Source organism: Sminthopsis crassicaudata, chromosome 5, assembly GCF_048593235.1.
Source record: "Sminthopsis crassicaudata isolate SCR6 chromosome 5, ASM4859323v1, whole genome shotgun sequence".
Lineage (NCBI taxonomy): Eukaryota > Metazoa > Chordata > Mammalia > Dasyuromorphia > Dasyuridae > Sminthopsis > Sminthopsis crassicaudata.
Window position 1 is genome coordinate 243,205,616 of NC_133621.1, and position 27,578 is coordinate 243,233,193.

The 27,578-nt window shown below is 42.8% G+C and overlaps 2 protein-coding genes across 8 annotated transcripts in view; one reads left to right on the forward strand and one right to left on the reverse strand.

Annotated features, from left to right (window-relative positions):
* The first annotated feature begins 368 nt into the window (after nt 1–368).
* On the forward strand, nt 369–8,991 carry SLC48A1 (solute carrier family 48 member 1). The gene is made up of 3 exons (XM_074270703.1): nt 369–639; nt 5,457–5,624; nt 6,290–8,991. The coding sequence occupies exons 1-3, from the start codon at nt 504–506 to the stop codon at nt 6,424–6,426; spliced, it is 441 nt and encodes a 146-aa protein (XP_074126804.1). The 5' UTR covers nt 369–503; the 3' UTR covers nt 6,427–8,991.
* Nucleotides 5,526–27,578, reverse strand: part of HDAC7 (histone deacetylase 7) — a 50,086-nt gene continuing 28,033 nt past the window's right edge. For 5 of the 7 annotated variants that reach the window (XM_074270695.1, XM_074270696.1, XM_074270700.1 and 2 more), the window contains 18 exons: nt 27,324–27,434; nt 26,934–27,114; nt 26,412–26,605; nt 25,959–26,117; nt 24,523–24,745; nt 21,295–21,428; nt 21,035–21,155; nt 20,602–20,651; nt 18,998–19,105; nt 17,561–17,616; nt 17,204–17,291; nt 15,758–15,877; nt 13,157–13,254; nt 12,269–12,387; nt 11,590–11,723; nt 11,341–11,425; nt 10,461–10,599; nt 9,969–10,242 (listed from right to left, as the gene is read on the reverse strand). In XM_074270695.1, coding sequence (XP_074126796.1) covers nt 10,194–10,242; nt 10,461–10,599; nt 11,341–11,425; nt 11,590–11,723; nt 12,269–12,387; nt 13,157–13,254; nt 15,758–15,877; nt 17,204–17,291; nt 17,561–17,616; nt 18,998–19,105; nt 20,602–20,651; nt 21,035–21,155; nt 21,295–21,428; nt 24,523–24,745; nt 25,959–26,117; nt 26,412–26,605; nt 26,934–27,114; nt 27,324–27,434 — 2,169 coding nt within the window. In that variant the 3' untranslated portion in view covers nt 9,969–10,193. Of the gene's footprint in view, nt 5,656–9,968; nt 10,340–10,460; nt 10,600–11,340; nt 11,426–11,589; nt 11,724–12,268; nt 12,388–13,156; nt 13,255–15,757; nt 15,878–17,203; nt 17,292–17,560; nt 17,617–18,997; nt 19,106–20,601; nt 20,652–21,034; nt 21,156–21,294; nt 21,429–24,522; nt 24,746–25,958; nt 26,118–26,411; nt 26,606–26,933; nt 27,115–27,323; nt 27,435–27,578 lie in introns of those variants that run through there. The other 2 variants (XM_074270697.1, XM_074270699.1) reach the window with 2 other exon arrangements.

Genomic DNA, 27,578 nt, shown 5'->3' on the forward strand with positions numbered 1-27,578 from the left:
CACAATCCCCAGGAGGGATGCTTGTAACTCGAAAAATAAAAAATGAAATTGAACGATATACGTCAGAATCTTGTGAGCTCAAGGCCAGATTGTGACAGAGGCAAAAGCAAACCTGCATCATATAAAGTTTTTTTTTTTTTTTCCCCTCCTTATGGATATAAATGGCTCTAAGGCTTATTATGTAGGTTTTACTTAGTTACCTTTACTTTGCACAGCATTGTAGTTCGGAAAACTGAGCAGGAAGGTTTGAGTTCTATTTGCGGTCCCAGACTGCAGCTCGCCAAGGAAGAGCTCGGCCTGGTGAGCGGCCTCCAACCAGCGAGGGCGCTGTTGCAGCGGGCGGCCTGGCTCTTCGGGGGCGGCTGCGCGGGAGGAGGCGGATCTTCGGAGCCAGCGTGACCGGCGGGTGCAGGTCCCCGCCTAAGTTGGGCACCTGAGGCTTCGCAGCTTGGCTGCCGTGTTCTCACGCCGCTGCGCCTCCGCGGGTTCCCGCAGCATCCCCCATGGCGCCGTCTCGGCTGCAGCTCAGCATTCGCACCGCTTACTCGGCGGTCGGCTGTATGATGGGTCTCTCCGCCTTTCTCGTCTGGACCTTCGTTTTCCCCCAGCCCGGGACCGCCGCTATGGGGGGCCTCGCAGGTACCGGCGGGGGCGGGAGGGCGGATGAGAACCTTCCTTCGGCCTGAAGCTCTTTGCTCCCTCCAGCTTCTTGTGCCTGGGCTCCCTGTTCCTTCCCTTCCCGAGGAAGGTCATCTTCCTCTGCTGCTCGGGGGCTCCGTGAGAGGGCTCATTTGAATAGAGCTGCATAGCTGCCCCGGCTCGCGCCCGGACCTTGGGGTTGCGCTTTTCTGTTTCCTCGGGCACTCGGATAGGCCGGACCCCCGCCCTGTGCAGCTTGGTCGCTGGCCTCCACTCCCACCGAACGCCCGCCTGCGTTTTAGGATTATTCTTAACACCTGCTCTTTACTACCCCGAACTCAAGGCTGAACTCAAGTGGTGAGGGCTCCAGGCGCCTCTTATTCCGCTGGCCTTAGTGTATCTATGCAGCTTTTCTCCATCGGTGGAACTGCGGCCCTTCTCCTAAGGCCTAGAAGTGATGAGGAGGCAGGGATAGGAAGCTGTCAAAGTGGGGCCTGTTCCCGGGGGTTGCCATGGGGAGGAAGGAATTGAGCCACTTCTTTTTGCATTTAGAAATGCCCATCTGGAACCTAGGGCCTTGCGGGTTACAGCTGTCCAGTATTGCCCAAGAGTCTGGTGGGGACCTTTTCTTGGACCCAAGGGTAACGCAGTAACCCTTCCCTCAGGAGCTGGTCAGTGCTGTAGACATTGTTTATTCAGATGGATTCCTGTGCTAACAAAAAGGGTAGGTGGGAATGTATTCGGGTGTGGTAAGAAAATCCTCAACTCTAGGTCAGCAGACTTTACTGTTGTGTCTGCTTTCTCTTCTCTAAAAGATGGCACCATCCCTTTTAAAATAAGATTATCTATGGGAAGCCACTTTGAACAACAAAAAAAAAACAAAATATGAAGCTTCTGTGATTATGCTTGATTATGAATACTCAGGTACTCTGCCTAGATGTTTGAATGTCAGTCTTTGAAAAATGACCAAATCTGCAGATTTTTAAAAATTTATTGCATCTCTGTGTGAAGAAAAATGTGGATTTTGCTACAAAATAGGGCCCTAATAATAAAAGCTTCCATTATCTCCATTGATTCTCATTTATATAAAACCTTTGAGTAAATCTCATTTTACAGATGAAGAGACATGGAGATCAAATGACTTGAGCAGAACTTGAACACAGGTTTTAACTTGCACACCAGTAATCTTTTTGCTCTTTCACATGCTTTGGGTACAAAGATGCCCCATAAAAGTAATGAGTGAAGGGAGTGGGAGAGAAGCAAGGATAGGTGTGTGTTTTTGTCAGTCAGAACCTTGTTCCTTTTACACCTGTTCAGACATGCCACATCCCTTATCAAGAGTAGCTGGCCAGTTTCTAGTCTGCATTCTCCAGCCCTGGCTCTTTCCCTGTCAGTTAACCCTGACTTTCTTTCTTTTTTTTTTTCTACCATAGATTTGCTCTGAATTTTTCCCCTTTGCCCCTCCATGAGACCTGCAACTTGATGGAAGGAGTTACCAAGGAAAATCAGCTGCAAAGTGATGAGATCCAGGGGAGAGAGACCAGTTTCTAGCAATAGAGAAACATTTCTTAAGGATATCCAGTCTGATCCCTTAAAAGGGGCCTGATAGACAAGGAGCTAAAACCTATTTAGTTGAGAAATCTTAAGTCACTTCGGCTTTAGATCTTTCATTTGTAACATGAAGAAATTGGACAAGATGATGTCTGAGGTCTCTTCTTACGATATGATTCTAATACTTAGTCATAAAATTAAATATCTTAACATCTGCAGAAAAGGCCTTCTAGTGTGTACTTTGTGTGCGCAAGTCACAAAAGGCAGAAGTGAGGCCCTAGGGAGTGCTGAGACTCTCCCAGGAGGGTGAATCTCTGGGACTATAAAGTACACCTTAATGTTGTAGCTATTAGTGAATGTATCTAGTGACCCACAATCTGGAACTAGGAGAAGCAGCTGCTTCTTGATAGAATTTGCATGCCATCATCCCTCTTTGCCTCCTAGATATTAGAGTCTTGGGGATAAGGGTGAACTCAGTAATTTTTTGCACAAAAGAAATTACATAGCTAACCTCTTGACTTGAGATCACATGGCTTTTGACCACTTGTTCAGAAAATGCTGAGTCATTGGAGAGCAGCTCCAGCTTTTTTTCTCTTCCCTCCTCAGGGGCATATGTCCAGTAGTGCTGGCATGTGAAGCTGTCTAGCATGATAACCAGACAGCAATGGAGTCATGCCAGAGAGGATAGTAGTGGAAGGAATTAGCTCTTGAGGTAGGTGGCACTGACCAAAATGGGGACAGCAGATGAAAGGACAAGCCCCACTTGCTGGGGCTTGTTTTAGATCTAAACAAAGCATGGCACGAGTTTTTAACATTAAAAAAAATTATGAATAATCCTTTAGCTCCAATGTATTGGGGGCTGGACTTTGTAGTATCATATGACTGATCCATATCTTCCCCATCAGGGGCACTGGAGGGCAGTGGTTCTGGGTAAATATGATGTGATAAGTTTGTTGCTGAGGTCTCATTTTGATGCCCATATTCTATGTGTTTTTTCTTGATGGGTCATATTTGTATTGAATCTTATGTGTGCTAAATAATGCTTCTATTTGGTGAACCCATTTTTTGGATTGAAAATAATCTGACAGGTACCATGTTTTCCCTTGTGCACACAGCTTTTCTGAACATATGTAACCATTTTTATTTAGGATATAGCATGGGCTCCTACGGAAGTTTCCTCAGGTGAAGTGGAGCAATTTGGGTGAGGGGGAGATACTGATGTAAATGATAGCGACATTTTGATTCTTTAATATTTCCACACTTCCTCTTTAAGAAATGAATGTTGTGAAGACTGGAGAGAGGTGGGTGTCTCCTTTCATTTCCCTCTCTTTTTAAAATATGAATCCACATGCCAAGATCCCCTTGGTCAGCATCTCCATTTGTCATTTAAAAAATTTCTAGCTCCAGAAAAAATGCTGAGTCACAGGAGAGCAGCTCTCTAGTCTCTGCTTGAAAATGTGGAGTTGTTGACTAGATTCCATCTTTGGAATCATGTTCTTTGTGATCCCCTCTGACCGTGAAGGACAATGTCTCTGAAATGATAGTCCGTTGAAACTTTTCTTTTCAAGAAACAGTGCTGATGGCATGATAGAGAAATGCCAAGTCTGAGTCCGTGTTTCAGTTATGATACTGTTATAGCTACGTAGCCTCATCTGCATTTAGTGCTTCTTCTTGGCCATAGAAGGGTACTTAATTGTGGTCTTGGCTTTTATTTAGTACTTTAAAGATACTGAAATACTATGGGAATCTAGTAGCCTGAATACCCTTATTTTCTAGAGAGAATGGGATGGTTGTGCTGAGAGCTTGTAGTTGGTCTATCCTCTTTTCCTCTGTATTTTAAAATTATTTTTTATTGTCCACACACATCAGTAGACATGAACATTCACTATAAAGAAAAAAAGTGGATTATGTATGAAACTTCGATGATATAAATTTTTAAAAATTATGTGTGGTTTGTTGTTTGATATCTTTCAAGTTTAATATGGTAATTTTAGCACCATTCTGCTTCTTTCCTTCTGAACTGCTTTCTGTTTTCTTCTAGTCTTTTTTATGGTAATTTTAGCACCATTCTGCTTCTTTCCTTCTGAACTGCTTTCTGTTTTCTTCTAGTCTTTTTTTAAATGATTCATTGACTTTTCTTTTTTATTAGTATCACTATCACTCCTTTTCTACTCTTTCCACTACCTCCCTCCAAAACAAAGGGAAATAAAAGCTCTCCTTTGTAACATATTCACACATTAGCTGTTTGTGGAAATGCATGTCTCATTCTGCACATCCAGTCCATTTCACTTCTTTCACATCAGTTTTTTGGAGTCAAGATTGATCATTAAGTTGATCACACAGAGTTCTTAATCTTTTCAATGTTGTAGTTATTGTATAAATTTTTCTCTCCCCATGTCTTTGATGACTACAGAACCCCTGGGACCATAACCACATTCAGAGGATTGGTGCTAAGCAACTGGCACTGCCTGGCACAGAATGATCCTGTTGTGCTGGCCTGATGGCTACTGTCATCCTGGGAAAAATGCCTCCCCACTCCTGAAGGACAGGTTCAGAGAAGGGTGGTGGCAGTGTGTGTGTGGGCATCAGCCCATCTTTCTTCCCCAAATTCTAACCCTAGGGGTCTCTCTAAGTATTGAAGAGGAACCCTGAAAGATATGTGGCCAGAACTAATCAGATCTGTCTCTTCTGCCATTTGAAAGAGGCAAAACCAGGGTTTGTTTGACATGATAGTTAGGAAATTTAGTGAGAGCATTCCATCAAATGATCTGTACCTGCTGTGAGGAGTAGAGATTTGGGGGGACTGGTTAAGAGAGAGGGAACAAAGATTTCTGTCCCACAAGTGTTATGATGGTCAGAAGTGAGATCCCAGAAAAGTAGGTGTTAGTAGTTTTCTTGTTTATGGAACAAAATATGGAAAGTACTTGAAGGGAAAAGAACAGAGAAGGGCTTAGAAAAGATGTGAAGGAAGGTGTAAGATCCCTTTGAAGGAAAGTGTGAGGTCCCTAAAGAACAGGGACAGGAAAGGGAAAATCACTTAGTCAGATAACTTTAGCATCTACTAATCAGCTTAATCTCCAGGGCTTTCCTTTTTTAGAGATAGGTAAAAGGAGCTTGTCTCTTGCCACTTCAGTTAGTGGGAGTTTTGACTACTGCCCCACTTCAAGAATACCTCCTTCCCCTAGAGGAGATATTCATACCTATGAATCTGTGCTCTTCAGCTTCCAGTAAGGAGGGCCAGGCTGACACTCTGCCCCCTTCTCCAGGTGTTTTGGCTCTCTGGACTCTGACGACACACGTGATGTATATTCAGGATTACTGGCGCACCTGGCTCAAAGGCCTTCGATGCTTCCTACTTGTGGGCATCTTCTTCTCTACTGTCTCCGTCACCGCATTCTGCACCTTCCTTGTCCTGGCCATCATTAGACATCACGGTGAGGGCCTGGAGTCCGTGAGGGTATGCAGCTGGAGTGAAATGGGTATAGGGGAGAGGTCAAACAGGAGGAACACTCTAAGACCAGACTCAAGACATACCATGTTTCAAGCAGTAGTAGTATCTGTGATGCCCATTGATCAGGTAAAAACTGAATTAATGGAGAATTGATAAAGTGTCATGAGTCTAGAGCATGTTCTACTTTCTAGAGATTTGTGAGGAGTATGGTTGTGCTGCAGTATAATAATGCATATGTACATACTGTTTTAAGTTCTATAACACATTTGTTTCAGATTTGGGATAAAAATAAGGTAGGGTGATTGAAGCATAGTAACCGCAGGTTTAAGGATAAAGAGCTATTATGACTGACCATCCTCTCAGATTCATCTTTTAGAAGCCTTGATCATCTTTACTGCCCCAGCCTGTGTCACTGTTTGTACCTACACTCTTTGGACCAGAAAATACTTAATTAGTTTTGGTTCTTCCTGTTGGGATAGTTCCATGATATAAAAGGCATCATGTAGCAGAGTGTGGGAAGGGATTGTTTTTAGCCTTGTATACAATAGCTCCCTTTTACTTGAGTGTTGGCACATAAGAAGCATTATAGAACAGGACCTGAAGTCATCTTTGGGTCTTTTATAACTATCCTTTCCTTGCTTCCTGCAGGCTTGACAGATCCCACCAGCTACTACCTCTCCTGTGTGTGGAGCTTCATCTCCTTCAAATGGGCCTTCTTGCTCAGCATATATGCCCATCGCTACCGAGCCGACTTTGCTGACATCAGCATCCTTAGTGACTTCTGATCTTGACTTCTTAACCTCCCCGATGGGGTGGTTCTTAGTGACTGGACTCAATTTCTAAGAAACAAGAATAGTTCTGTGCTTCTGTTGGGAGGCTCAGAAACCATGGCAGAGGATATGTTATTGGTGATGGTTGGGTGGGAGGGGCAGGGATTTTAGGATCTCCTAGGATATTCCCTCATGCTTTCTTTTTTAAGGTCCCTGGTGTGGTAAGGGCCTTGCCATCCTGCTTCTTGGCCTGTCTAGGGAAGAAGGGAATACTTTGTACTTTTTCATATGGGTCTATTTTCTTATCATAAGGTAACCCCTTTTAAAGTGGAAAATGGAGCAGTGGTTAGGAAAAGAATGCTGTGGACTTGTGTTATGGGCAAAACAATGGCTTAGGAAACCATTTTTATTGGTAAGGTCTGGAGATGACTGGAAGGAGAGGTAGTTTAGGTTCTTTCAGCTTGAAAGACTCCTCCCCTATTAGGGGCAGGATTCCTATAAGGGCAGGATTGGGCCTGAAGATTTTGTTAGTGAAACTATGGGAGCCCCTGAGAGAAGATTTCCCAGCTTCCCTCATTCCCTGTCCCCAAGAAGAGCCCCAAGAAGTAGAAAAAAAGGGCTGTTTCTTTTATTCTCCCAAAGGGTTTTCCCCTCTCTATAGACCCTGGGGTTAGGCAATAATCCTGCAGCTCTCAGAGCAGTGTTGTCTTGGGAAACCCAAATTAGGTGCAGATGTATTGGCAAATACTAGGGGCAGATGACCTTAAAAGAGATTTGGGAAGTTTGCAAAATAACTCAGACTGGGAGGGATGTTTCTTCCAGGTCAACCCCCATTCTTTGTCAACCCCCTCTTCTATTGTCCATCCAGTTTTACCTAAGCCACTTCCCTGGGGTTGAGGTAATCTACTATAGGCCTCTTGTTTTCTTTCCTTCTTTTAACTTTTCTCCCTATTTCTGGACAAAATAACTACTTTCTAATGCTGTGCCCTGACCCAGGGACCCTTAATAGACTGTAAGGGTCTGCTATATTTTTACATCATATTGGCATTGTGCATGCTTCAGTATTTAGCTCTTTGCTTCCCATTTCTAAAACTAGTTCTTGTGCCCACCCCAACCTCAATCATATTCCCATGTCAGTTACTTTAAGAAAAATACAACAGACAGCTGCTTTATCACTAAATGGCCTCTAGGTGTCACTTGTGGGTGTGAGAGCTCCTGAGGAGACTTGAGGATAACAGTAGAATGAAGGGACTGCTAGAAATGGGAGTCATCAGAGGTTGGAAGGTTATCCCTTCATAGAGTCAAACAGAGGGAAAATGAGGCAAGGATATTCATGGCCTTGGTTATGAAGTAGCTAGGTGGTATAAGGAATAGGGTGTGGAACCCTGAACTTAACTTGACTCTCATCTGTAAAATGGGGATAATACCTCCCTTTCAGGTTGGTTATGAGAATAAAGTGAGATAATATTTGTAAAGTAAAAAACTGTAAAAATGCTAGTTATTAGAATGAGGGAAGGGAACAAGCATTTTAAAGCAATGTATTAAGCATTGTTCTATGCATGCAAGATCTTATTTGAGCCTCACAGCAATCCTGTGATATGGGTATTATTATTATCCCCAACTTGAGTCAGACAGGTAAAGTGTCTTGCCCAGGGTCCTATAGCTAATTTGAGGCTAGATTAAAACTGGTCTTCCTGACTCCAGGTCTAGTACTCTTATCTGCTGCTCCGGGGAGCTTCCTAATATTATGTGATAAGATACATTCTTATGGAGTTGTCAGTGTACTTTATTCTAGATTTATGTTTTATTAAATTTTAATATATTATTACTGGACCAAGGTAGCCTGGGCCTTTCATGGTGCCCATTGTTTGTTCTGCAGTTCCAAGGAACCAGAAAGGGAAAGGGAAAGGAAGAAAGAACCATGGATTTTCAGCTCCTGGTGTGGAAGAAGGATCTCTGCTTCACCTTTTTTTCCTCCCCAGCAGGTGATGCGTTGTTAGTAACAATGTACACCACAACTAACTTTGTAACTTATTGCCCCCTTCCCCAGGCACAGGGTTTAGACCCATGGTGACTGGCAGCATTTAATTTCTCTGCTTAATGCAATGAGCCTCCAAGAACCACTGCCATACTGTTTTTTTCTTTGTACTTAAATAATTTGTCCCTTTCTGTGTACTCTGTCTATGGAATAATGTCTGGTCAAACATGTACAAGATATAGAGGAAATAATATCTCTAGATTTTGGAGAGTCTACCTTTCTCTGGCACAGTGGACTAAGCACTGGTTTTTGGAAATAGAAGTTCAGGGTTAAAATCTAGTACGTATTACCCATGTGTCATTAGAGTTATTTAATCTCTGGACTTCAGTTTCATCACCTATAAAATCAAGAGAATAGGTGAAGAAATCTTCCATCTATGGTTCCAAAAGCGTTAACAATATTCTTTCAGAAAGATGGGCTGGCACTGGCACCAGCAACCACATGTTGGGGAGTGGGAATAGAAGGAAGTTAAGCAAATATTAGAACCAATCTGAGTATTTTCAGAAAGGCGAGTATGAATAAAGAACAAGTACAAAAATTGCCACATCATCTCTCAAATTCTCTTTTCTATGTCTGACCTAGATCTATGCTCCCATGTACATACATATATACATGTGTGAGAATATGCACTCTTATGCACTTTATGTGCATATTGTGGCACACACTTTAACCAATTCATCACTAGGAAGTCTTGTCTTATGCAGTTTTAAAGCAAATAAACTTTTATTCAGGTTTTTTTCTTTTTTCTTAAACAAAAACATGCACATACACAGGAGTTTTGTGGAAGAGACATACATGCGCTCACACACACAAATACTTCTGGCCCCAAGCTGGAGCTAGGAAGCTTCTGTGCTGATGTCTCCAGGAGCAGTCCTCACTGACCCACATCTTAACCTTACCTCCTCTTTAGCTAAGGCAGTTCTATGTGGGGACAGGGAATGCAAGCCTGAATGGAAGCCTTAAGATGGAAAAGCTAAGGCTCCCTGTAAGTTATGTTGTATCCCAGAGAGAAGATAAAGGAGTTGGCACCATCTGCTTGGGAAAAAGGGACAGCTTGCTCACTTCCCAGGATAGTGAGATGGTTGAATCAAGGTATACACAATTCAGGCACTGAAGATGGGGTGGGGTGGATAATTATCTTAATTAGCAACTCTTAAAGATTATGCTATGTTCTAGTGCCTGGAAAGGGTGTCCCCAAAAGCTGAATAAGTTTGGGATAGAGAGATGACAGGATATCTAATCATGTACAGGGAGGAAGAAGTCACATAGGGCCTCACAATGGACCTATCTTCTCTCTTGAGCTCTAACTTCAGGAACGAGAGTTCACATTTCCATACAGATCTTGAGGCTCTGTGGCAAAGGGACTAGGGCCCCTGGAGTGGAGATAGGCACTTGGAGACTCCTGGATGAAAGCTGTCATCTTCGGTGAGCCAGAGGTCCTAGTAGGCCATGCTCCAGAGGGCTAGAGGAATCTGGCCTTGAAGAGGTACAGGAGTGGGAGAATGGCAGAGCACCATTCATTCTCTTATCTCTTTAATTTAATTCCTTTATGGAGACTTTTCCCTGTTCCCCTCCCTAGGGCTTGGGGATCATCCCAAGTTCTCTGGGGTGACTGTTAAGGAAAGGGAAGGGCCGACAGGCATCAGACCCTAGAACCTTTAGAATCTGAAACCTCAAAATGGTGGCCATTGATCTAGGTCTGAAGGTGATTTAAGTAGAAGGTGGATTGATTTGTCTTGAAGCCTTAGAGATTCATAGGCTCCTCCTCTTCCTCCATCAGCTGTTCTGAGGGCCTGATTTGGGAGGGAGAAGAGGCAGAAATTGGCTAGAGTTGGGAGAACAGAGGGAATGCTGAGGTGAGTGGGAGACCCTGCCATCTCTGGTTAAGCACTGAGAACAAAAGAAAAGTTAGCAAAGGTTAGATATACTCAAGAGAGAGAAGACTGGAGATCTGTGAATAACAGGTAAGATTCCTAAAGAGATTGTTGGTGGCACAGAGTAGGGGAGTTACCTCTTTTCAGTCAGGATGCCCACTGAGAGGGAGGCCAGTGCTGACACTGTCTCCACTTCTTCTGTGTCAGCCATTGCCATCGAGGGGACCCAGGAATCTGGACTGGAGGCCAACCACTGCATTGAACCCCAGTACTTACCTGTAATAAGAAGCAAGATTTAGGATTGATTCAACATACCACCCCCAAGAGTTCTGAACTCTATGAGTTCAGAACAGCTCTGTAGGTTCAGACATTGACATAAGCTCAGGCCACGCTTTCTTCCCCTTAAACCTCACTATGTGAACCCATTTTGCACTGTTTCCTAGCTCTCAGATAAAATGTGCAATGAAAGCAGACTTAAGAAAATACAAAGAAAAGCATGAATAAAGGTTTAGAGGCTGACAGGATAGTAAAAGCCAATGTGGAAGGGTGTGAGTAACAAGGGATCAGTTCTTAACATAGAAGAGAAAATGTGGGCTGCTGTGCTATTTAGCCTAAAGCATTTAGAAAGGCTCTCTTATTGATCAGTTTTGTGAGATTTGTATCCTTGTCCTGCTTCAAATTTGGGACTCAGGTAAATTTGTATAGGATATGCTTTCTGAAAGCCCCTTACTTGGACTATAATTGAGAAATCTACCCTATGGCTCTATTCCCAACCCTTTCTAGTACTGTTCTTATGAGCAACAATGTTTTCACCTAGTAGATTTCAATACCTATAGATTACATTTTGGGGGACTAGATTGGATTTTAATTCCCCAAATTTACACACACTTGAAATCCCAGGAACATTTACACAATTCCCAAATCAGGTAGGAACTAGAACCCTTATTAAGGTCTAAGCTCTGGCTAGCTGGCATAGGAGTACTTGCTATCAGGGGCATAGGATATCCCTTTACTCACTGTGCACCCGGATCACAGCTTCCAAGGATCTAATGGCATTTAAGTTGGGTTTCTGTTTCCAGCTCTCTTCAGAGAGGGGATCCACCTATAGGAAATGTACATACCGATCACCTATAGGGTCCAGATATCTTACCCTCACCCATATGTAGAGTCTCCTGGATTCTTGGCCTTGACCTGGCATAGAGATGCAGTTCTATGCCATAAGAACCTGTCTTCTCCATCCCAGTTAGGTACACAGAAGTATCTTACCTTGTTGCCTAGCAGGGCAGTCACACAGGCTTCAGAAGCATCGCAAATGGCTGTGAGATCATGGCCACCTTCCAAGGCCAAAACTACTGCTCCTCCTGCCAAACTCATCAGTTGCTGTGTCATGTACCCAAAACCTGGGATAGGAATGGATGGGGGGGCGGGCACAGAAGCAGAGGCTTCTTGTGCTTCTCTCTTCCCTATTTATTTTCTCTAATGCCTTGGGACCTCTTTATTCTCTAGGATGTCTCCCATCTATGACTATTTCCCAGGGCCAAGCTGGCTCCTCACCCTTGTGTTTGCCTCCTAGTCTCATCCATTAACTAGAAGAGCTGCCAGTTCAATCTGGGATACAACATCCTTGGGAGATGCCTTTATTGCTGACTTATTTCAACTGCTAGATTGTGGCTTGCCTCCCTAGGGAATTGGGGCAGTACCTTGTGCCCATAGTTCAACAAGATGAATAGATAATATGAATTGATAATAGGTCTTGGTTAACAGTTCACTAGGACCCTAAAAATTCCCTAATTTTGAGTGAGACAAATTCATCATGTTCATAAACACAAGCTGACCAAGGCCATATCCCTTCTCCCACTTCCCACTTTTCATGTTTCAGTCTCAGGATGAACATAATCTTTTTTACCCAACCTAGAAGTCAGTCACCCCTTGGGAATCTTCTTACACTTGGCTGAGACATGGTAGCCTCCCAGAGGTGGAGGGTGGCCATCTGCAGCATCAAACCCAGCCGACACCAGGACCAGGTCAGGAGAGAATTCTTGGGCGATGGGCATCACAACTGTTCTGTGGGGGCATATATATTCTCATTTGGGGAAGAGTAATTTTTGGGAGCAAAAGGGAACATTATCTGGAGCCTCAAAACCTGGTAAAATTCAGTCCTAGTGACCCAGATCATGGAACCTGAGAAAATCAGAACTGGCTCCCATTATCCCCAGACTTAGGATGGAGAGGGCCATAACTTACACAAATATTAGATTCTCCCAAATGAGAGAAAAGTACAAAGTTTTTGAGAATCTGTTTTCCCTCCCACTCTTCCATTGTCAGATAACCAAATATGTCTTTTTTCCTTTGTTAAGTTTGTTCTGTCCTTTTCTTAAATAGATTTTTTTTTTAAATTAAGGCATTCCTGGGACTTTTTACAATGTGATGAATTCTCCAGTCTTAATAATACTAGTCTCCTTACTTCCCACAATCGAAGGACTGTAAAATTGCTCCTCAAAGCTCATTTCCTTCACAAAGCCTTTTCTAACTAACCCACCTCAAATAGATAACTCTTAATTTCCATATAAGGAAACTGAAACAGAGAGCTTAACTGGCTTGCTCAGGCTCACACAGCTCCTATGTGTCTAAACTAGGATTTGAATTTGGGCCTTCCTTACTCCAGTCTAGTAATTGGGCCACTCAAGTGTCTTTCTGTGGTGATTGTTTAGTAGGTGGCTGGTTGTCTAACCTGGAGCTGTTGGAGGAATAGGCAAGACAGAGGACAATTTCAACCTATCTATCTTATTTTATCTCCCAAACTGCCTCAGAAATCCTGTTATTGAATACAGACCTGAAGGCTGCCAGGTATTCAGGGTCTCCCATGGGTGGGTCGAGACCTCCAGCCCAAGCAACATTAATGTTGAAGCCTTCTCCATTGCCAGCTCCCACCTTCAACACAGGAAAGAGAATGATAAAAGAAATCAAATGAGAGTCAGAGACTCAATGTTGGGAAGAATTTGAGAGATCATCTAGTTTTTAATCCTCTTATTTTATAGAGAAGAAAACAAGGTTAATTAATGGCAGAACTGGGACTAGAATTCAAGTCCCCTGATTCTCAATCTTAAGCACCTGCTGAGCAATTCATGTTGAATTATAGACTCTTTAAGCAAAGAATCAATGCTCTCAACTACCGCATCAAGAAGGGAAACATCATCCTTAGGGCCATCTTTACCTCTTCACTCCCACTCTTATATCCAATCAATTGCCAATTCTGTCATTTCTACTTAACTAACATTTCTTGTTAATATGCCCCTTTCTCTTCTGAAACTGCCATTATCTTATTGCAGGCCCTCATTATCTCATATCAGGACTGGTGTAATAGCCAGTCTCCCTGCTTCAAGTCTTTATACATTCCAGTCTATCCTTCCTTCAATTGCCAAAGTGGTCATAGGTCTGAATCGGTCACTCCTTCCCCACCTTTAACCCCCACATATATTTTCTGACAAATTCCATTGTTTCACTATTATCTTCAAAATCTAATATAAAATCCTGTTTTGACTTTTTAAAACCCTTCATAATCTGATCCCTTCCTATCTTTCCATTATTCTTATTTATATATTCTCCATGCACTTTGTAATCCATTGACACTGTCCTTTTTCCTCTTTCTCACACAAGACACTTCATCTCTTGCTTCTTTAATATTTTCACCGACTGCACCCCCCCCCCCATCCCTATTTCTGGAACTCTCTTTTCTCATCTATACCTCCTGGCTTCCTTGGTTCTCTTAAAGTCAATGTTTTGGATTTTTTTTCCCTGTGATAAATATTTCCTTCCCTTTGATTATTATCTTCAATGTATCCTGTCTATCTTGTTTGCACACAGCTGTCAGTATATTGTCTGTGCCATTAATATGTGAACTCCTTGGCCTTTCTTGTATCCCCAGCGTTTATCATCATATTAGGTATATAGTAAGCACTTACTAAATGCTTTTTGACTTTACCTGTTGGTAAAGATCCAGAAGAGTAATAGTAGTTGAAAATGGTCTGTACTTTTGTCCTCTGTTGACAATGCCTTCCTATATTCCTAGCTTTATGAAATATCCCTGCTCCTGAAGAATGGCAGATAAACTGAATATCTTTTCTATACTAAGCAGCTTGTAATCTAAAAAAATCCTGAAGGGATTATATGAAATGTGACAGGAACACTGGATTTTATGTCAAATGATCTGGTTTTGGGTCCTGACTCTGTTACTCTATAATTTGGGACAAATCACATGTTTGGGCTACAGTTTTCTCAAATATGAAATTAAAAGATTGAACTCTTAAGGTCCCTCCTGTTAGTAACATCCAATGGTTTAGTTTAGATGACAGCTTCTAATCAAACCTCACACCTGTGCTCTCTTCTATCTCAAATTATTTTGTATTCTATTATTCTAATTGGAAGATACAACAATATACACAAATGTTGTATCTTCCAATTAGAATAATAGTTTGAAGGCAGGAACTGTTAGTTGTTTCCTTTTTGTCACTGGCTCTTCATAACTTAATTTGGAGTTTTCTTGGCAAAGATACTAGAGTGGGTGGCCATTTCCTTCTCCAGCTCATTTTACAGGTGAGGAAACTGAGGCAATTAAGGTAAAATAACTTGCCCAGAGCCATACAGCTAAAAAGGTCTGAGGATTTGAACTCATGTCTTCCTGATTCCAGGTCTGGCACTCTAACCATTACACTACCTAGCTGCTTTAGTATTAAGTTTTATTTTGTTTTATTAAATAAGTTTTATTTATTTAGTATTTAGCTGCTTTAGTATTCCTAGCAGCTAACATAGAGAAGGCATTTAATAGATACTTTTTGAATTAGACTTAAGACAATTATTGTACTCAAGGACACTCAACATTGTTGAGGAAAAGAGGTTATACCTAATTTTGACTGAGACCAGGTATAGACATGTAAAGCATAGAGAGGCTACTCCATTCTGATCTCTTCTTTATCTCATACGTTTTCTCAATGTTTTTCTGCACTGCCTGGGCTGCCCCTACTGCAATCTCTCTCCTCAAAGAAACAGGGCCATTGATTTATCTTGCTGTCTTAGAAAAGCTTTAGAGAATCTAGGCACAAGAGGTAGACATTTCTTATTACTTAGAAAGACTCAGCCAAAAGGACTCTACAACTTTACCAATTCTAGATCCCTGGAAGGATTAATTATCCTGCCAGTCTCTATTCCAAGGAAGATGATAATCCCTGGAAAAGGAGTCAGTTTTTTGTTTTCTCTCTTTCCTAACCAGTTGACCCTCATTCTTCCATTTTACTGATAGTACTAAAATCCGAACTATAAGGGATTAAAGACAAGAAAGCTGACTGCCTATAGGATGATAAACCAGCTTGTGTCCACTGCTTTTTGTCAATATTGATAAGGCAATAGATGGAAGGAGGGACGGGGTTCTAAATGTTACCTCATCAACAGCCCCACTGCCTGGAAAGAAGTTGCCATCATCATGTCGATGTAGAGAGATATAGAGCACACTGGGGTCTTCATAGAAGGTTTGCTGAGTTCCATTGCCATGGTGAACATCCTGTTTTTGATGAAATGAACATTAGTGATGGAGGGAATAGTCTTAAGAACTAAATAATAGAATTGAGTAGAGCCTGGAGCCTGGGAGAGGACTGTGTTACCAGGCCAGCAATTTATATGACCATTAGAACATGCTTCTCACGTAAGGCCATATGAAATAAAGGGCTGCCCAATAGACTAAGGAAGGCCAGGTACAAGGACAGGAAAAAAGGCAACTGTAGATATCACTGGCAGAAGCTTTCTTCTACTTTGACTCCTAACCCCAAACTGCTGTACACTGCACACATACCTAGCCTATAAAAATAGTTAACAGTGAAGCTTTTACACTGATGACCTGATTGATCACTTGTGTCTAATTAAGCAAAGCAAGTTATTGTTATATGAAATATTGCTGGGTGTCATATAACTATGACATGACAAAACTATGATGCTCCCAGGTTGTGTGATACAGGGAATTCCTCACCTGAAGCACTGGAATCCCACTCCCTAATGTCTAGGTTTTTTGGTTGGTGTGTGTCCTTGGGAACCTGCCTCGCTGGGTTTGGGTCTAGAGAACAGTGTTGATTTGTGGGTCCTAGCAGAAGCCCCTTCGAGGGTTTTGTTAGTCAGTGTCTGCTCTGGTCAAAAGGATTAGAACTGGTCAGTTTTCTACAGATGACTGCTGTTCAACCTCTGCCACTTAACCTAGGCTCAGTCAGTTCTTGTGTAGAAGTAGAGTTTACCATTCATCTCAACTTTCCAGGGGGGACTTCTGACAAAAAAGCCAATACTGAGTCCTGGTTCTGCTGAACACTGACAGTTCTCTAAGCCTCTCTGAATCTCATTTCCCCATCTGTAAAATGAGACTAAGAGTATTGGTGCTACATCCTTCCTGGAGTTATGAAAAAAGTGTTCTGAAAGAAGAAAACTGTCTAACCTTAACATCACACCTGGAGAAAGAAAACAAATACTTGGTGGGCTAAGAATGTCAGACAGGGCTTTATCATCCATGATTGATCAATCTTGAGTAAGTCAATATATCCTTCTTGGGCATCAATTTGACTGTTTATATCTAGCTCCTTTACTTTTTTTTTTTTTTTTTAATATTCTTTTCCAGTGCTAGAGTAAAGCTATAATGAAATTCTAGAAAAGAGAGAGTTTCTGAGGAGAAAAGTATAAAAGACACATGAAATAGGCTTTAGAGGAACAATGATGTCATTCTTTAGCACCAATATCTCATTCTCTTAGGCTGTAGCCAGTAGAAACAAATTAGGGCAGCTGCAGTCAACCCAGCTTTGGAGCCTCCCCAGGTTTAGGAACTGTGTCCGGAGGAAAGCAACAGACTTACCCAGTCCACAATGAGTATCTTGCTAACCTTCCCTTGCTGCTGTAGCTGCCGACTTGCAATAGCCACGGAATTGAAGAAGCAAAACCCCCTGGGAAGAAGAAAATATTCCTATCAGTTTGAGCTTTCCCTAGGTCCCTCCCTCGATATAGCTCATATATAGCCTATGCATTTGTCTCTTCTAAGGAAGACACAGAGAGGGAAACTGGGGACAAGGAATGGCTTGCAAGCCTTCCATTTGGTAAATCTCTCAAGGGGCATTTATTTGTGGGTATACTGTAGAGATCAGCCTATTGCTTCTCTGGGAACTTTCTTACCCTTAACCTTCCCCCTCCCAGGCCTCCTACACCCAGCCCTTACATGGCAGTTGAATGGTCTGCATGGTGTCCTGGGGGCCGCACTACTGCAAAACCATTCTGGGGACAAAAAACATTAGTGTTAGAATTATCCAACCAGACCTCTGCTTCACACCTCTCTTCACAGCTTGATACCACCCTACCCTTTTCTTATACAAACTGATCCTGAAGCCCAGGCTCCTGGTTGTTATCTTGGCTGCCCTGATTAGGTCAGGAATGATCATGACCTCCCCAGTCCTAGTTTTCTCCTCAGTGCTTCACTTACATTTATATGCCCACTATAAGCTATCTTACTGTGACTTGACCTAGTTATTAACACTTCATCTATCATCCAATAAGCATTTATTAAATAATTACTATGTGCTAAGTACTATATAGAAGGCATGAAAAAAACAAACAAAAAAAAAAACCCAAGACAAGCTCTACTTTTAAGGAGCTTCCAGTCTACCTTGACTGGCTGATTTTACTTTGTCATTTTAATTATTTTTTGAGTCAATTTGTCTTAGATTCTAAGTGCTTAGAGTGTTCTGGAGAACCAGAACTAGGATTAAGCCAGATAGGTAGCCTCCTCAAGTACATACTAGGTGTGTGTGTTGGAGTATTGAGAAGGGGAGTTAGGGAGAGGAGGGATGAGTATAACAAAGGACATTGGTGACTTTAATTTATGTATTTTAATACCCCTGGATTTCATTCTGTGTGTGGCACAAAGGAATGTTATGTGCATGTGTGTGTATATAGTAATGTCACATATTTTATATAATGATAAAGGCATAACGTCTTTGGTACACAGTAATAAACGGGTACATTTTCCAAATTGTGTATAGAGAAATTAGGGTTAATGCTGTTAAAAGATTACATATATAGCCATTTTTTTTTATTAGGGATTGCAGGTTTTAAGAAAGATAATGTAATTATGAAGTTTAGAAAGAAATCAATCTCTACCTATACTATAGGGTGGTAAATTTATATCACTTATAAATATACATGAATCCAAAAGCTTCTTTGAGTTCTGGTGTCCAGCAAAAGGTCACATACAGAAAAGGGCACTTAAAGAATTTCTAAGATCTTAGAGCCAGAGAAGACATTAGAGAGATGACCTCATCCAATCCTCATTTTTAAAGACAGGAACTGAGGCCAAGATTGAAACCTGCCCAGAAAAGGCTAAGCTGTTTACTCAGCTGGTTAACACTTATATTTTGGATGGTTGAAATAAGGACCCCCCTCAAAGATAACTGAACTTACCAGTCTATAATTCTGAGTTCCTCTACCTACTAAATAATTGGTATTTTAGGGTTGAAACCCAATGTTGGACCTGCCTACCCCAATCCAAACCCTCACAAATCCATGATAGATTATAGGATAACTGCTGGATCTGAATTCTTAAAAACATCGTAATCCTGTTTTCCACCTCCTCTAACCCTCTTCTACTTTCATCTCTTACCTTTAGTTCTCGGGCAGCCACCTTGAAGGCAAGGTCAGTTACGCTTCCAGCAGCCCAACGGGCTGCATTTGAGGAGTGCAATTCATTCCAGATTGTATCTGTGTCCACCTGTAGGGGCCAGAATCACAGCCAATATCATCTAGGATTCTACAAATAGTGAAATGGTTTAAGGGCCCCCCCATAGAACAGGGATCAAAGCAGGCAGTAAGATGGGCAGTGCCCACTCCATGGCAAAAATGCCAAAGGTCAAAGATCTGGGTAAACAGTTCTGCCCCTCAAGGCTGAAGAAGGTAAGTGCCTTTCACTGTCCAGACTGGGTCAGGCCTGTTGAGGCTCTCAAATCCCATGTGCTTCCCCCCCCCCCCATTTTTAAGTCACTGGAACTAGTTCCAGATTGGTGGCACATCCTGCCACTGATATTATCCCTGCCTCCCATTCAGGTAAAGGGACATGGCATTACCTGGGTGGAGCTCAGGGTTTTAGTCAAGCTGGGGGTTTAAACCTCAGCTGACTCTGCTCAGGCCCTTTGGGATGGTCCAAGCTGGAGGGGCCGTCTGTACCACTGTCTTCCACTCAGGGCCCTAGCCTGGGCTGGGAGGCCTCCCTCAACCGAGCCCCAGGGCCATGGTTCCGCTCCCCTCAAAGGCTAGTGAGGGGCCAGGAGGGAATGGAAGGGAGGTGGGACAAGGTGGATCAAGAGAGACAAGGAAGGTAGAAAGTCATAAGAAACTGAAGAGAGAGAGAGAGAGAGAGAGAGAGAGAGAGAGAGAGAGAGAGAGAGAGAGGAGAGACAGACAGAGGTAAAGGGAAAAGGGAAGAGAAAACAGAAGTAACAACAGTTGGAAAAACCAGAAAGTGGCAGGAAATAGGGAGTTTTAAACAGGGTAGTAGCTGCTCCCAAATGGTCCTACCACCATTTGCAGCCTTCTGTTCTCCTTCCTGTACCCAAATACTGGCCCTGAATTTTATAATTTCATACTCCAAATTATAGCCATATATAGTAGTCTACTAGGGCATTCAGCCCTCCCACTAACTGGTGGGCTACAGCATGAGATATGAACATCCAGCATGGAAAAGACCCATTATGGTGGAGCAAAAAAGGATCCTATGGATACATTGATGCTCTCTGGGATGTGGGGCCACTAATCTATACCTGGAAGGCTAGACTTGTTTGATATTCATAAATAGCCTGATTAACTAGGTCTGATCACCAATTATACTTCAGGATAGGGATGAATGGAATCTAGAGCTTTTGCACAAGGGAGGCCCTGATATCACAAATTCAGATCTTGGTCCTGCTTCTCAGGCTCATGATTTATTCAGTCAATAATGATTTACATGTTTATTATGTTCTAGACAGTGTTCAGTGGTATGAAGGGTCCAAAAGAATCAAAGACAAATTGTTATCTTCCCTGGCCTTATGATCTAACAGGTCTTCTAGTCAATGGCAGGGAAGGAAAAGGGCTAAAAAGCTCTTTCTGGCATACAAACTAGGTAGGGAACTTAAGCACTAGGGAATGCAGAAAGGGAAAAGGAAGCTGGTAGAACAGGAATGTTGCCAGCAGGTATAATGCTCACTCAGTGGGCCACAAGGGAGCACTTACCCCAACCCCACCACAAGGCAGCATCACAAACATCCTCTGTGCCAGGATCCCTGCAGGGAGAGTGGGTACACAGAGAATTTTATGGCATATGAGTCTTCTCTACCCAATAGCAAAAGGATAGAAGAAATGGGGCAAAGGTGAAGAATGGAGAAGCAAAAGGAAAAGAGGATCTAAAAAAAAAAAAAAAAAAAGATGGTTGGGGTAAGCCCATAGACAAGGAGCAAAGTCTAGGACATCAAAGCTAGGTGACAAGTTGAAGAAGGGCAATAGAAAACTCAGGGGAAGGCCAGATCAACATTTGTGAGGATGTGAGGGATAGGTTTGGGGCAGGAGGTAGTATAGAGGAAACAAAATGGGGGAAAGGCTAGAGCTGGGAATGATGAAAAGGTTTGCAGAAGCTATAGGATAAGAAAGGCTAGACAAGATTTCCTACCTGCAAGCTTTCCATTGTCTAGTTTGAGTCGGCTGAGGGGGTTGGTGCCATAAAGCAGCACGTGTCTCTCATCATGGACTGACTGTAGCTCCTCCAATGAGGCCTTCCTGCCTCGGAGACACTGGGCAAACAGAAGTTGTTACAGCCCAGCTGAACTCCTTACTGCTGCTGCAGGTCTACCCTCTTCTGCTTGCTCCTCATCCTCCATACTCCTCTGTCCCCATTCCCTTTTCCTTCCACCCCCCATCCCCATCCCTCACCTCACACTGGCTCCGTAGCCCCCGTTCCTGTAGCCGTGACCAGATACTTTGGATTCGGCCTGCATGTTCAGGATGATTGCTGTTGTCCCCACAGGAGCACTGGTGTTTGAGCATCACTGAATCATAGACCAACCCTGCCAGGATGCCAGGCAACAAGATATTTTTTTTTGTGTGGGGACATCTCCCCACAGAACTATAGCTATGTTTGGTACTCTCAGATACCAAGTGCTTGGTCAAAGCTCAGCTTCCTTTTATAGGACCTAATGTAATTCTCTACAAACATTCTCAATTAGGACATTGTTCATCCTGATACATCTCCTTTTCTCCTTAAAACTATACACAGCTGCAACCATTGGTACTCTGCTAGCCTCCCATGTAGTTTCACAGATTCAAACCCACATGACTTTAGCCCAACACCTCCTCCCAAAGTTCAGAGTACTCATCCCAACAACCTCCTTACATGCCTACAATCATCATGACACAAGCCAATGTACCTCAGTTCCAAGCATGCATGCACATAGAAGTCACATTCAGACACAATTATAGACATGCAAATTAGCATATGTCTGTGTTGCCATGCCACAAGGCAAATTAAATGATAGTCTCATAGGATAATCTTAACACTGAATGTCTTAATGCTAAAGAGGTTTAGAGATTAGAATCTTGAAAACCTAAATGGTGGTATGGTGATAGCTCAGTGGATAGAGTGCCAGGTCTGGAGATTCAAGAAGAGCTGATTCTGGCCCTAGACATTTTCTATTTATAACTTCTCTGGTGAAAGAAATGGGAAACTACTCCAGTATCTTTGTCAAGAAAACTCCATGGACAATATGATGTGCAATTATCCTCAGGGACACAAAGAGTTGGGCATGACTGAATGACTGAATGATATTCCACAGTGCAGTAAATGAGAAATCTATCTATCTATCTATCTATCTATCTATCTATCTATCTATCTATCTTCTTTTACCCTTTATATCACTGCCATTGCACCAAGGTTTGAGGTGGAGTAATAAAGCACTCAAATAGTTTCCCATTATTTTTCTGATCACCATTCCTGAGAAAGAGGCAAGGGAGAGCAGAAGACAGAAGAGAGGACTGAAGTAAAGAGAAAAAATAAAAGAAGAGGAAAAGGAAAAAGAGAAACAAGGACAGGAGGAACCAACACACAAAGGAAGCCAAAAGACACTATGGCCATTCTTGTATAGTTTTAAATGATTCAGAAGCTGGAGGATGGAATGAAGGCCCCTTCTAGACTTTAGTGAGATAGCTCAGGCTCAACACTTAGCTACTTGGCCTATTCTTTGTTCTCTATCTCCCTCTCATCACTATTGTTAAAGCTCAGGTTGTCTGTCCCCTTTGCTCAGGATACCCTCCTGTACCTTCTATTAGAATTTCTACTTTCTTTCATAACATAGCTCAGAAGTTTACTACATGGGACCTTTTCAGAAGGGACCTCTTTCCCCAGTATTGAGTGCTCTCTGTGCTTTGATATCACTTTGTATTTATAAGGCAGGTGGTGGTGCTATACCTACAGACAGGAAGACTCCTCTCCCTGAGTTTAAATCTGGCCTTAGACACTTAACTAGTTTTGTGATTCTGAGCAAATCATGTAACTTTGCTTGCCTGTTTCCTCATCTGTGAAATAGGCTAGAGAAGAAAATGGCAAACCACGAAACAACTGAACAAAAATATTTTGTATTTGTACTATATGGCTTTAGGGACACATAAAATCCACAGGAACAGTTTTCTTGGCTTCATTAGCATCTTGTATACTTAATAGACATTTAATCAACATCTGTTAAACTGAACTGACCATCTTGTAGCTTGGCTCAGGCAAATCTCTGGAGAGAGCTGAGACTGTGTCTCCAGATAGAGACAAGGTACCGTAACAGGTCTAGGAGAAAAGACCTGCCTTCTGCCCAGTCTTTTCTTTTGGCTTACTGGGTTCTCTTGTCAGGGAAGGAAGGGGAATAGACTTCCTTCTCAGTTCTGCCTACTGAAATCCTGATCTTCTGGAATGCGGTTTTCTTTTTGAAGCCACCTCTGACTCTATTCTTCCCTACCAGACTATAGAAATGTTCTCTACATCTGTAAAATGTTGTTCAAAAACATATTGGGTCTATTTTTTACCCTCTCTATCACATACTATACATACTGTTTATGTACTGATTTCCGTACATAAACCATCCTCTTTCCTTGTGGTAGATTATAAGTTTCTTCTTTGCTTTTTTAATGCCAAGGAACATGGACATAATAAGTTCTTAAAAGATACTTTTGTTGTTGAAATTAAATATATGAGGATACTTCAGAGGATGTGGAATGGATAGGAAAATAGAAAACTTGTTTTCTCAGGTATCTCATGGAACCCGAGAGAAGATAGCTAGGAAGGGAAGGATTCCTAGATATAGGACACCAAACAGAATCTGGACAAATGCATCTTTCCTGGGCATTACACACTAAAGAAGCAGGGCTTCAGAATTCATGTACAGGGGCAGCTAGGTGGTGCAGTGGATATTGCACCAGTCCTGAAGTCAGGAGGACCTGAGCTCAAATCTGATCTCAGACACTAAACATGTTCTAGTTGTGTGACCCTGGGCAAATCACTTAACCCCAATTGCCTCAGCAAAAAAAAAAAAAGAAAAAAGAAAAGAAAGTGTAAAGGGATAGAACTGAGCAATGCACTTGGATAATGAAGCTTGTGAGACTAATTGCCAATTGGACAATTACCCTATTAACTTGTTTGAAGGTTGACCCTCCCCAGCTGTTCTGTGCTGACTTGATTGGTGGGACAAAGAAGGGGAAGTGACATGGGAGGAGTTGGAGGAGGAAGAGAAATTGAGACACAGAAGCTGACTCAGTCTCTCCCGGCCTAAGCCCCTGACCTTGACTGTAAAAGATCAAGAATAAAGATTTTTAGTGATCCTGACTCCAGCTGATTTCTGGGAAGACAGAGTTCCAGCAAGAAAGAAAGAAAAAGAATTCATGTACAAGAATGGATAAAGAGCAAGGGTTCTTAATTTGAGGTATATCATTTCTTAAATATTTTGATAACTATTTCAACATGATTGTTTTCCTTTGCAACTCTATGTATTTTGTCTTATGCATTCAAAAACATTATTCTGAGAAGGGAATTGTAGGTTTTACCAGACACATCTTAACCTACACACACACACACACACACACACACACACACACACACACACACACACACATTCTCAGTCTTACCAGTTGTATAGGGCAGGGTCCTGGCAGGGGTTTCAGGGCAAGATAGTGCTAAGGTCTGGTTAGGTGCTTCTAACGTTGGCAGGGAGATGGGAGCAGCTGGGGAGGACTGAGCCCTGGACAGGGGCCGATGTCCACTCTGGGTAGAGGGCAACAGTACTGAGTCCCCCAAACTTCCCCTGGGAAGCTGACCCAACAACTGTTGCTGCTGTTCCCACAGGAGTATCTGTAAGAGAAGACAGCTTTTTAATAATTTGATTTCTCCAGCCCTACACACTACTTATCTACTCTTGCCCCTACACAGTAGTTTTAAACTCAAATCAAAACACATGTCTGCTGGCTGCATATTGACTAGAAAACCTCAAATTAGCATTCTCTATATTGTTTTGTATTTTTATCTTGTTAAACATTTCCTAATTATATTTTAATCTGGTTGGATCAGGGTGCACTTGGGAATTTTGCCTGATGCATCTGCCAGCCCTCAAGTTTGACACCTGTGTTCCAGACTTCATAGGATAATAAGATGATAGATCTTGAAGCTGGAAGGGAATTTGGAGGCTGTGGAATCCAACCTTCTTATTCTATAGGTGAGGATACTGAAGTCCAGAAAGATTCAATGACTTCAGGGATAGTATCTGAACCCAAATTTTCCAACTCTAAAGTCAGAAGTCTTTCTTACTATATCAACTTAAAGTAATTTCCCCAGAAAGCCCTACCCGTGGATTCTACTGCTCATTACCACTGAGGCCCTTAGTGTTTCCCCAACTTCAAAAAGGCCTGGCTTAATTATTGTCATCTCTCAAAGACCCAGATCTTCATACTCCAGAATCAGGACCCAAACTGGGTTTTCCAGCAGTGTTCCTGCTAAGTAAGGTCAGAGCTGTTTCTTCTAGAAAAGGCATGAAGATTTCCCAGTGTTCCTCACTTAAGGGTGAATGTGTATTTAATCTTTGGCTAGTTAGTTTAGAACACAGAACTAACTAGTTAGAATACTAAGTCAATAAGGCCATGATCACTGTTCATATGGAAAAATTAACTCTGGTTTCCATAGCCACAGATTCAAACCTTAAGCTCCTGCCGATTGCCCTAAAATGTGTGCTGCTGGTCACAAAAGAGACTAGATGGGAAAATGTGAATGGTACATCCCTCTGGAGACAAAACTCAGACTGCTTGCCCTCTTGTGATGGTGAGCTGTTAAAATATAAGAAGGCTGTAACATTTTTGTTGTGTGTATATGACTTAAATTCAGTTGAGCTAATGCCATTGTGAAGCAGCTATTGTGGTGAAGCAGGAAAGAAAGATATTAGTGCCTTGGAGTTGCTTCCTGCTCTGATGGTCCCATCTCCTTCCTGTCCTGGCTGTGCTCCTATAACCCCTGCCCCCTGCCCAGAGAACTCTGTAAAAATGGGAGTCTCTGGCTGTTGAGGCTGTCTGTCTACCTGCTGGTGTTGCTGGGAGGAGGCAGCACTACCAACTTCAGGTTTCCCATGACCGGGATCTCTGTGTTCTGGGCCTTGGATGAGTGCCTCATTTGTCTCTAGGTCCTCTGCTGAAGGTATTTGCCGAAGTCGAGGCTTCTCACTTGGTTTTGTGGGCCTCTGAAGAAGAAAGATGCCAAGGGCTGTTAAGTGCAGTGAAGCAGGGGGTAGGAAGGAAGTAAGGTGGCATGGGCAAACCTGATCTGTTTACCCTGCCACTGACTCCTAGGAATCCATGTACTTTATCTGGTTGAGAGTAATTGCTGCCAGCCCACCCTGGTCTTAACGCCTTTCTCTCTAAACTTCTCCCTCCTCTTTTACATCAACTCATAGTAACCAAGTTTAGCACTTTATCAATATGCTCCCTGAATCCCACTTCTCCTCCTCCCCTCCCCACTGCACTTCCCACCTCACCTTGCTCTGTGAGTGCTGTTTTAGCCAATCCAGGTGGGGTTGCAGGGATCCCGGTGGCTGCGAAGCAGTGGTGCTTGGGGGCAGGGGCTCTGAGCGTGTCCGGCTCAGTGGTGTGTGAGGGCCTGACCCTGAAAGCCGTTCACTGGAGAGTAGTGATTGGGCAAAATGGAAGGGTAGTGGCCCAATCCCAGGCACTACGGAGAATGAGAATTAGGTGAAGAAGGAAGAAGGCAAACATGAAGAACATCTCAGAAGCTCAGAGTAGTTGGGTAGGGAGGAAGGAGGAGGACATGGTCCCTGGAGGAAGGGGGGGGGTGGAAATGTGGGCATAGAGGGGTGGGGCTTAGCAAGGAAGTTTGGAGGGCGGTTGGTAGAAGAGTTATAGGAGAGTCTTTCTGGGAAAAGACCAATCACTTCTGGCTATATATTTGTTATACATACATTTGGGTATAGGGACCAGTTCTCCTACAGTCTATTCTCTTCCTCCCTAATACCTTTCTCAGGAGTAAGATGAGACCTCACCAGTCAGCAGTGGGGGATGAGATATTGAGGGCTCCAGAATGAGGATGGGCTGTAGGTGGGATGCCAAAGTACCCCCTGCCTCAGATTCTAGGCCTGGGGGGAGGAAGAGGGGACCATGCGGGCTCCCCAGAACAGATCCCCGGGACCCCAAAGCAGGATGAATCCTTCGGTCACCATCAGCCTGGGAAAGAAGCAGAGGGTGAACTGGAGGAGGCTAGCTAAGAGAGAACTGAGTTATAGGGTAAGAATAAAGAAAATTTAAGATTGGATTGAGTGGAGGTTGATGAGGGAAAGACTTAGATGAAGAAAGAAGGAAGAAACAAATGCCAAGTAAGAGTTAGAAAGAGGTTTGGGGGCTTAGAGTGGAGAGGAAATACCCTGGCCACTTACCCTAGTGGTGGCAGGCAGGCCCAGGGTGATTTCTGGAAGTGTAGATACCGTTGACAAAGCAAATGGGGCGAGTGAACTTTCCTGGAGTCGAAGTCGTTGTGCTAAAAGTTCCTACCATAGGAAGCAGGAGGAGAGGTCACATCTTTCAGATTTTTCCCCAAATGAAACCATTCTCTCTAGGATCTGTACCCTAAATTCCCAAGAGTGCCAAGTTGAGTTCCAAAAGCTTGAAAGTACTCCAGTGGCCCTCCCTAG